The 10408-nt window shown below is 34.7% G+C and overlaps 1 protein-coding gene across 3 annotated transcripts; it reads left to right on the plus strand.

The window, feature by feature from the left end:
- Window positions 1-1251: 1251 nt before the first annotated feature.
- LOC132036326 (transcription factor TCP4-like) lies at window positions 1252-3455 on the plus strand. Of its 3 annotated transcripts, none has more exons than XM_059426641.1 (3): window positions 1252-1526; window positions 1618-2598; window positions 3163-3455. In XM_059426641.1, the coding sequence occupies exon 2, from the start codon at window positions 1654-1656 to the stop codon at window positions 2578-2580; it is 927 nt and encodes a 308-aa protein (XP_059282624.1). In that variant the 5' UTR covers window positions 1252-1526; window positions 1618-1653; the 3' UTR covers window positions 2581-2598; window positions 3163-3455. The 3 variants fall into 3 exon arrangements, with proteins under 3 accessions (XP_059282624.1, XP_059282626.1, XP_059282625.1); XM_059426643.1 differs by lacking the exon at window positions 3163-3455 and adding an exon at window positions 2991-3156; XM_059426642.1 differs by having other exon boundaries at window positions 1252-2598.
- Window positions 3456-10408: the final 6953 nt, after the last annotated feature.

The raw sequence follows: 10408 nt of genomic DNA on the forward strand, positions 1-10408 counted from the left end.
ATCCGATTTACTCGCTGATATATATATATAGTGCAAAAGTTCATAGAGCAATGGAGGGAAAAGCTGTTAGAAATCACTATCATGTTTCAATGAGGGTGGGTCTATATTGGTGTATTGGGACCATCAGAGTTCCATTTTCTCACCACTCTTTTAAAGTTTAATACCCTTCATATAAATTTGCTTACTGAAAAAAGATTATATGAATAGCTTTTAAAAAAGATAAAACTAACCTTAAGTTCTAATTAATTAAACCATGCTTTCATGTAGTTTTCTAAAATATATATCTCATGAAAATGTTGATCATCAATTTTGAGTAATTTCATGCTGCATTAAATTTTAGCATTGCACCACACCACCACTATATGTAGATAGATACATGATGAATTTCAACTAGTACTATTATTAATTTAGATAAGGTCATAATTAAATGGTAGGGTAAAGTCTGAATTTGAATATTATGGGTTCTGAACTTGTCATTGAATAAATGGTTGAGCCAAAATTTTAATTGAGACGATTCAAAATATAAAGAAGTAAGCATACGAAGAAACCAAGAATATTCAACATCTACTATATAAACGTAAGAAATAATTTTGACCTTGTATATATACAATGTAAATTTTTGGCAAAAGAGTTCGGATGAACTCCCTTGGCTCTTGCGCCTCCCTAGCCTTGCCCATGCATTGAGCCTATAGCTTGTTTTAGTTACGGGGTTCGCAATATTTTAATGAATTTCCTAATATAAATCAGTCGTGGATTTATTGATTTGGTGTAAACACTCGGTATGGGTAAGTATTTTACCCCCGAATACGTAGCTAGAACTAAACTTGTTCGAATTCTTCCATTTATCACGTACTGGAGATTATATTGACCAATTCTCGAAAATGTATACGGATTTAAGATAACTTCCAAACAAAACTTGGAACGTAAATGTTTCATCAAACCAACGGTGAAGCCTAAATATTTCTGATAGAAAAATATGATGCATTTCCCACTACTTTTTTTTTATTAAGCACACTCCCAACAGGAAAGAAATTAATAGAATGATACTGATGGAAGCATAATGCTAAAAAATAAAAAGTAAAGGCGACGTGCTGTAACTGTCCAAATCAGTACTACTCCATGACCATGAGAGGCCAAATAAGATAAAGTCCTTCTCGAAAACCCATTGTTCCATTCATTTTATGTTCATCCTTATTACTACCTTTTTTTCTCTAATTTCCTTCACTCCTCTTAAAAAAAAAAATTAAAAAAAACAAAAAAAAAAAAAAAGCCTTCTCAACCCTAGCTATAGATAAAGCCTAAACACGGTAGTACTATCAATATTGCAATATTAACATTCCACAAAGAGCAATATTTTCAACTTCAATTAGGTTTTCTTTTATTGTTTTTGTCTTTTGAAATTTGGGTTTTGGACAAAGAGGTTTCATTGTGCCTATGGGATTTGTAGCGTATCTTGTCAGTGTTCCTCGGGATCAGCATCATCAGAAATCAGCTGAGCAGTTGTAATACTACTGCAGCACTAGCAGGTAAATTTTCAGATCTTTTAAAGTATCTGTTCCTACATATTATTGAGAAGTAAATTATCTGAATCTGAATATACATCGGAATCATCTTCAGCACCAAAAAGACTATGCAGAGTGATTTATATCTATAATGAAGAGAGCAACGGGAGGAGGAGAGATAGTGCAAGTTGAAGGCGGTCATATTCTCCGGTCCACTGGCCAAAAAGACCGCCACAGCAAAGTTTATACCGCGAAAGGGCCAAGGGATCGAAGGGTCCGTTTATCTGCTCACACTGCTATTCAATTTTATGACGTGCAGGACAGGTTGGGTTATGACCGGCCTAGTAAGGCGGTTGATTGGCTCATCAAAAAGGCGAAAGATGCTATTGACAAGTTAGATGAGTTGCCTCCTTGGAACCCCACTAATCATGATCCAAGTACTACCGAAGCTGATACTGCCGCGTTGGAACAACAGCCGGAGTATCAGCTTCAAAGGGAACTAGAAAAAAACGACCCGAGTCAGGTTAATTCTTCTAATTCGTACATGATGCAAGCGCCTTCAAGTGGAGAAGCACAACAATCACTTGGGGATACTATGAAATCTTTTTTCCCTATGAATTCGGGGACTTCGTTAATGAATTTCCAAAACTACCCACATGAGATAATTCCAAGATCTTCGATACAAAACGAAGATCTTGGCTTATCTCTTCACACTACTTTTCATAGGGCTTCTTCAAGTCATGATGACCAATCTGCCCTTTTCTCGAATCAAAATTTTGAAGCAAATTATCCAAGAATGGTAGCTGGTTGGAATATATTACCACATCATCATCAGCAAGCATTTTTCACTCAAAGTAGTGCTGCATTTCCTCAAAGGGAACCCCTTCAGTCCAATTTTTCACACTTGATTAATCATCAAGCTAGTTGGGAAGAGAGGCCGTTAATGAATGGACTAGTTCATCAGGCTGAAATTTCAAATAATAGCAGACATTTCACTACACATTTTCAAGTTCCAGCTAGGATCCATGGTGAACATCATGAGGACCCTTCCTCTGCTTCTCCCAACTCTCACCATTGATTAATGGTTAATTAAAAGGTTGGTTCCATTTATTTAATAGGGTATTTATTTTCAGCAAAAAACCACAATTTATTAGGGTATTTATTCACTTCACCTCTGACTTTTCAGTTTAACGGTGTGCATGACAATCTCATCAAAAAATTTTTAATTGTTAGAGAAAATACAATTTTAATTATTTAGTTATATCGCATGCAGAAATAGACTCTTGCTTTTTGGGTGTCAGTGAGATTTGAACACAATACCTTTTGTTTACTCTGAGCTTAAATTCAAGATTTAAGCTTCAATGAGTTCAACATTTAAGATTCTACAAATTGAACTTATTATATTTCTAAAACTATGGGTTCAGACCTGTCGTTTTATATTATAGTTTTAATGTATTTTAATAAATAAACTTTTGTTATGCGTCGCAGGTACTGGATTCAAATATACTTCCACCTAAATAGTTGCATCTGCCCTTGCTGATACCATGTTAAATTATGTCAATCTTATCTAAAAATTTAAACTATCACAGAAAGTGTATTATATTTCCATATTTTCTAGCTTTAATATTCTTGAATTCATTTGCTTGTTATGCTTTTGCAGGTCAATTGAGTAAGTAGTCATCTCCGAAGATCAAATGTGCATTATTTGATAGAGCGCTGGAACATGGTCAGAGTAATTTCAAAGATGTAACTGTATTTCTTATCTTAAATTTTGTGGATTTTGTCTATTAAGTTACGGTGCTGAAGCCTTGTTTGGATTGCATATCTTCCACCTATTTTGTTTGAATTGGTTGAGTGATATTATTGGATACTTAAAAATCTTATAGTTGACTCAGTTCTTGAGCTCCAACTTGATTAATATTTTTCCTCTTATATCTTAGAACTATTCTCCTATCTTCGCTTAATTTGTCGAATAGTGAGATGAAATTTCTGTCCCACTCATTTTTTCATGTTGCCTTCATTGTCTTTTTTTTTTTTTTTGGGAGGGGGGGGGGGGGGGGGGGGGGGGATGACTATTAATTCATCACCTTATAAACAATAAAAATGTTCCGGTAGTTGTGACAAACGGTGTTTATCCTGAAATTATTTATCTACTTGATGATAAACTCCGTGAGCATTTGACAGGACATTATGCGCTTGTTACCATCAACCTTTTAGAGGAAGAATCAAATTGGGGGACAATGGGTAGGAGAAATGGAAGTTTGGGCTCTAGAAGAGTTTAAAATTGTTGGTATTTTACAAGAGATGCTTACTTATAAATCGAATCATATTAGAACTCGCCTATAAGTATTTGGTACTACGTATACAATCTTCAACTTTCAAATACCTTTTCCAACTTCAAGTATTTTTTCTAACTTCAATTGGATCATGTCCAATCACCTACAAGTCGAACTTCGTGAAATTCTACCTAACAAATCAAATATAAGTGTATCAACTTAAATTCTTAACAAGCACTTCCATTAAGTCATAATACACATCAATGATATATAATCCTTTCATATTTCACTCTCACGCCAAACAAGAGATTTGGCATGGGGAATGTTAAGAATGTAGTTGTTGCGCGATAATTGTCAATAGTACAGGTTTTTGAGTGGTTAAAGTATTTTGGATTTGAAACAAAAAAGGATTTTGAATTTACTTCGTTCCTTGCCTTAAAATTGCTCATAATTTTTACTGTGTGTCTGGTATCAACGCCTAACTTAGTGTGTGTATGTTGCTTTACTAAAATCAGACCCTATATGAGTTTATCATTGACTGTGTAGCATTTATTTATCATTTTGGCAATCTTCATTTTCTGAGGCATTAGTACTGGTGATTATATTTCACAGTGGTTATCAGTACGTCAAGCTTTATGTAATACCACAAGTTGGATTTAATCAGTACTATTATTTGTTATAAATGGAGAGTAGTACTCAGGCAAAAACCTAATTAACTAACTTAAAAGGGATTTTGCTTTTTAATTCGCCTTCCCATTTTGAATCAGAATGTTTTAATTTAGACTTGAAAGGGGTTATTTTCACTAGAGTTCACTACAAAAAAAGGTGCAATTAGCGGAGGACGAAAAAGCAATTTGCGGAGGTTAATAACCTCCGCTATTTGCTGTCACGGAGGTTCACCAAACCCCTTGATTGATGCCGCCACAATCAATTTGAGGCAAATTAATGCGGGGTTTTCCCAACCTCTGTGATGACAAATGGAGGTTATTAACCTCCGCAAATTGCTTTTTAACCTTGCAATTAACTTTCAGCCTATAGAACGTTTTGGGTGCAACAGAGGTTACAAACCCCCGCAATTTACTTCTACTATTTGGGCTTTAACCCCTGCCGCTTAAAATATATTATAGAATTGATATATATATTACTTGAAACAACCTTTCGAAATAGCATAGTAAACAACATGTACTCTTCTTTCGAAACAGAATATCAAAACCAAGATCTCGAAATAGTATGGATCAACATCAAAATACTATATCAACACCAAACCCAGCAGTCACGTTACATTGCAAAAGACTAGTAGCAGAAGTTACAACTTTAGCAGTAGCAGTAGCACTATTTACATTAGCAAAGTAGATAGGTGTTGTAGTTGAACAAAAGAAGTTAATATCCCAGGGACTGTCTTTTCATAGGAATGTAGTTCCTAGTTTATCAGCAGTAAGTATGTCCACTGCATTTGTTCAGTGGTTCCGCAAAAACATGCAAAGAAACCACTATTAGTACCGGCCTATTGACATTTCTATTTGAGCCATCCTATCCGCTAAACTATTACGCTCGGTAGATTGTTTGATGAAGGACTATTGACGGAGATGATCAAGTGCCCGCAATTATTGACCAAAGACGCATGTAAATTGTTAACCGCATGTAACATTTGTATTACCTGTCTTTGAATGAGTTTCAATTTCAAGAGATGTAAAATGATATTGGATAAGCAACAATTAACCTTTGCAGGATTACTAGAGCTAGAAATCTTCTTGCATCCATGGGTCCGCTAGCTGCGTCACTTGACTGCAAAAAAAAAGAGAGATTTGTGAATACATTACCAAGATGTGATCATTAGCAGTCAAAAGAACACACTCCAAATTATAACTTGCAAATAATGAACTCTTTTCTTCTTTATATCACCCATAAAGATAGTTGACAAAAGACATCAAGCGAATTATCATGTGGCTATCTAAGAATTAATCTGTACATAGCTAGAACTAAGCCTTTTTCTGCTGCCTCCTTTCATTTCAGGTATATAAATTAGATGTGGGTGTAATCTTCTTTAGGGAAGCATTTCCCTTCACCACCACACAACTTACCTTGAAGCAAAGGTTTGGCTTCACCATGTACTGCATGCAGTTCTCCTATAGGCCTCTAAATCAGTTATTTTCCTATTGTAGCTGTGTAACATGGAGAAGTTACTAAAAAGATTTTCCAGGATACCCATATATTTTCATTTCTAATTACCTGGTAAGGTAAACCTTCTCAACTAAGTTTATATATTCTCATTTCTTGGTAAGGTAAACCTTCTCAATTATGTACATTGAAAAGATAGTGCAGTAAACATACATTTTAAAAGATCAATAGATAAAAATTAAGACTTCAAATCTTAAAAAATGATACCACTGGTTAGTTTAGTAGCAAAAACTCAAGGTGTTCAGCTACTGGATTTTAATATCAGAATAAAAATGGTTATGCTCGTCCAATATCTCCCATTAGTTTAAACTTTCTCATTCACTCGACCACAGTAGGCATCTTTTCTTCTCTCCAGATTTCTAGTATAAACAAGTATAATCACGTTACACCCTATGATTGAGCAAAGAATATATAACATTATCATTGAGCAAAGAATATATAACATTATCAAATACATTCTTTTCAATGTGCATGACATCTAAATTATAGCGCAACGAGTTGAATTCCCAATATGGAAGACTAAAGAATATGCTTTTTTTCCTCCATTGTTGTGTTGCACTTTCCCCAACATTTCTTTGTCTAGGTCGTTTCCTTCTCTCATTCAACTCTGCCGGTTTTCCAAATGTAATATCAATATCTTTCACTTGCTGTAAAATGTCAGTCCCAGATAACTTTCTTGGCGGGTTTCTTTTCTCCACATTACCATCAAAGCGAAGTCTCATCAATCTAAATTTATGAGTTTTTGCTAAAAATCGACGATGACCAATAAAGCACCACTTTCTACTTTGACGAAGCCGACAAGGTTTTGCATCAAAATTACAACTAGGACATGCTAAACCAATATGTGAGTTCCAACTAGATAAGACATCGAGTCCGGGAAAGTCACTAATTGTCCACATAAGAGCTGCTCTCATTCTAAACACCATAATCTTTGATGAATCAAAAGTTTCAACACCCTCACTCCACAACTCATTCAACTCCTTAATAAGGGGTTGTAGGTAAACATCTATGTTATTTCCAGCCGTACACGGACCTGAAATGATCATTGACATGATGAAATTAGCTTGTTTCATACACAACCAAGGAAGAGGGTTATATGGAAACAAAACAACAGGCCAAATGCTATAAGTAGTAATCATCTTGCCAAAAGGGTTGAAGCCATCACTGGCTAAGCCTAATCGAACATTTCGGGGATCAGATGCAAATTCAGGAAAAGTTACATCGAACCTCTTCCATGCCTCACCATCTCTAGGATGCCTCATGATCTCATCATTGTTATTGTTCTCAACATGCCATCTCATATACTCTGCTGTCTTAGAGCACATAAACAATCTCTGCAACCTTGGTTTTAATGGAAAGTAACGCAAAAATTTTGCGGGCTTCTTGATTTTCTTCTTGCCGTGTGATCACAAGATGTTCATTTCTCTTCTTATTAGGTTTCCATCTAGAAGTGTGATAATACTTGCATGTTTGATCATTAGCATCATTCCCCCAATATAACATACAATCATTTGGACAAGAATCTATCTTTTGATAATCAAGACAAAGCTTATTGATGGTTTTTTTGGCCTCATAAAAAGAATCAGGGATCCGGGAAAATTTAAATGCATCCCTTAACAAATCTAGTATCATGGTCATTCCCTTGTTACTCAGCCCAGACAAACACTTTATGTGATACAATTTTAATAAAAATTCTAGCTTTGAGTACTTAGACCCTTCATATAATTCTTGATTTCCATCTCTAAGCAACTCAAAAAACTCTTTGTTATTTGTAGATGGCTCATCATTTAATATTTCTTCTCCCTCCACTTGTTGTGACGGACCTTCATCCATGCCCTCGTGCCTAAATCCCCCATATGCTTCATTGATCAAAAGTTCTACAAGATTTTTAAGAGGCAGTGTATCATGTGTAACCTTAGAGTCTCTAGAATTATGCAGTACATTTCTTTCACCGAGAATAGCCCAAGTGACATAATTTTGAGGGAATGGTTTGTCAATCAAATGATTAAACACTGTTTCTCTAATCTGCCACTTTGCACATCCACATGTAGGACAAGGACATTTTATTCTATTTCCAACAAGAGCATTCATAAATGCAAAATTCAAAAATCGATTTAAACCAAGCATGTATTCAGGGGTGTTTCTTGGCTTTTCAATCTAGGATTTATCCATCGGAAAGTATTAACTTTAAGTACGACGATAAACCTTTCAGAATATGAAGAGAAAAAATATTAGTTCTCCTTATTAGATAGAAAACAAATATTCAGAATATTAACTATGAGACACACTCAAACTGTAAGTATCCAAATATGGAGGGGGGAAAAGGCAAAAATTGAAGCATTCCTTGCAAAAGTCAAATTCTGGGGAAAAAACAAAAGAAGTACAAAGGCAGTACAAAGGCATAATGCATAATTTAAAAATCAGTAACTTTATTTAAAAAGATGAAAAAAATTGAAATTGTTATAGCATAATGCATAATTTAATATATTAAAATAGAACCAACTACAAAGGCATGGGCAAAATGTAATTCAATAAAACAACTACCTTAATATGTGGAAAAATGCAGCTAACAGTGCAATGACAGCGTTGTCCCTAGTTTGGAATACGATGCAGTACTATAAAATTACTATCTTTTGTAGCCAAAAAAAGTAGGCGGATTTGGGTACAACCTACCTTTTATAGCGTTAAATCTTAATTCTCCTCAAACTAGGCAAAGGAAGTACTACCGCAAATGTTTTATTATTTCTTCTACATATACGTGTTTTACTTTCCAACCATTTATCTTAACACTCTTAATCGTTGTCATTATGTTCATAGACACAGTGGTGGAGTCACATAAGTTCCACATAATTAGTTGAATATATTTCGTCCAAAAATTATATTATGTATATAGTTCAATAATATTGGATTGTGAACACTTCTAACAAAATTCCTGCATATAATTTTTTTTTTTTTTTATTGATATAAAGGTATAATAGGAGTATAAATTTGGTCGAATTTTCAATTAGACTCCTAAATTTTAAATATGATCTATGGCCCCTTGTACTTTGTTTCAATTATACATTATGTTATTACTGACATGGCAAAGAAATTGCATTCACCTCCACTGAAATGCATGAAAAGTTTGAAGGCCAAAACCATGATGTTCCACGTCCTCTTAATCTCTCCTATTTCAGAACATGGTTTGTGTTGAGAAGAGAACAATTGTCCTTGCCTGAAAAATCCATTTCCGGACACTTTGTGCTTAATTTTCTCATGCCTTTTCAGAATTTTAAGATCCAATCTTAGATTAGCAATGATTAACTCCAGTAACCACATCCGTAGATGATGAACAGAATAGTGGCCAAAGACGATAGAAATGTTGAAAGAAAAGACGAAGAAGAAAAAACAGATAAATAAAAGGATCAAATCACAGTTTGAGTTGCATTGCGTGAGTTGAAATTTGGTGTTCGTCTCTCATGTGGTAATAATTCTACCTTAAATAATTCTAAGGAGTTAAAATATAACTGCTGCAAAGTTAAAGTGTATGGTTGAAAAGAAATAGCAAGTTGGAGGAAATAGCCGCACTAATAAAATAGTCGGCAAATTATATATATATATATATATATATATATATATATATATATATATACATATATATTATACATATTGGAATATATATTTGCTATATATTGACCAGCGGTTGTAATTATACCGTCCGGCCATGTTCAAAAGACCGAAACTATAATTGTAACGCCTAAGGAAGACAATTGTTATCCACTTCATCCGGCCCATTTCAAGAGGGCCATGAAAAAACCTTGATTTATATAGGGAGCCGCTTCAAGAACATTTTTTCTGCTCGGATTTTGGGGTGGTCTTTAATTTTTGGCCCTCAAATATGATCTATGGCCTTTTGTTGCTTTTTAAAAAGGTTTCGAAAATATACAGGTTACGGGTTCGAACTGACATGGCAAAAAAAAAAAAAAAAATCTCAACTGCAAGGCTTTTGCAAAAAAGTTTGCCTTAACTATGATGTTCCACGGCATAACTAAAATCTCTACCTTATATTTCAGAACATGGTTTGTGTTGAGATAGGTTCTATGTAACTTCACCCGAATAGGCATAGGTTCATAGAAACCTATGCCTTGCAAAATTATTATTATTTTCGACTCCGCTGAGTTTCGAACCAAACCCTAGGGGTACTTTCGGTCACATGCCCACCTTTTTAAGTGAAGGTCAAAAATTAAAGACCAGCGAATTGGAGGCCAAAAATTAAAGACCAGTCCGTATGAAAGAAATCATGCAAATTGAATAAAGAGAAGCTAACCTGGCAAGTATGTAAGATCCACTCACAGGTGAAGCCCAAAAGCCCGTTTAGAAGTAAATTCTAACGAGTCTGAGGTCCCAAAATTCTATGCGATTCCCACTCTTGTGTCTCTTCCAACAATTGCTACAGAGTAATGAGTATCGTAT

The sequence above is a fragment of the Lycium ferocissimum genome, chromosome 11 (assembly GCF_029784015.1).
Source record: "Lycium ferocissimum isolate CSIRO_LF1 chromosome 11, AGI_CSIRO_Lferr_CH_V1, whole genome shotgun sequence".
Classification (NCBI taxonomy): Eukaryota; Viridiplantae; Streptophyta; class Magnoliopsida; order Solanales; family Solanaceae; genus Lycium; species Lycium ferocissimum.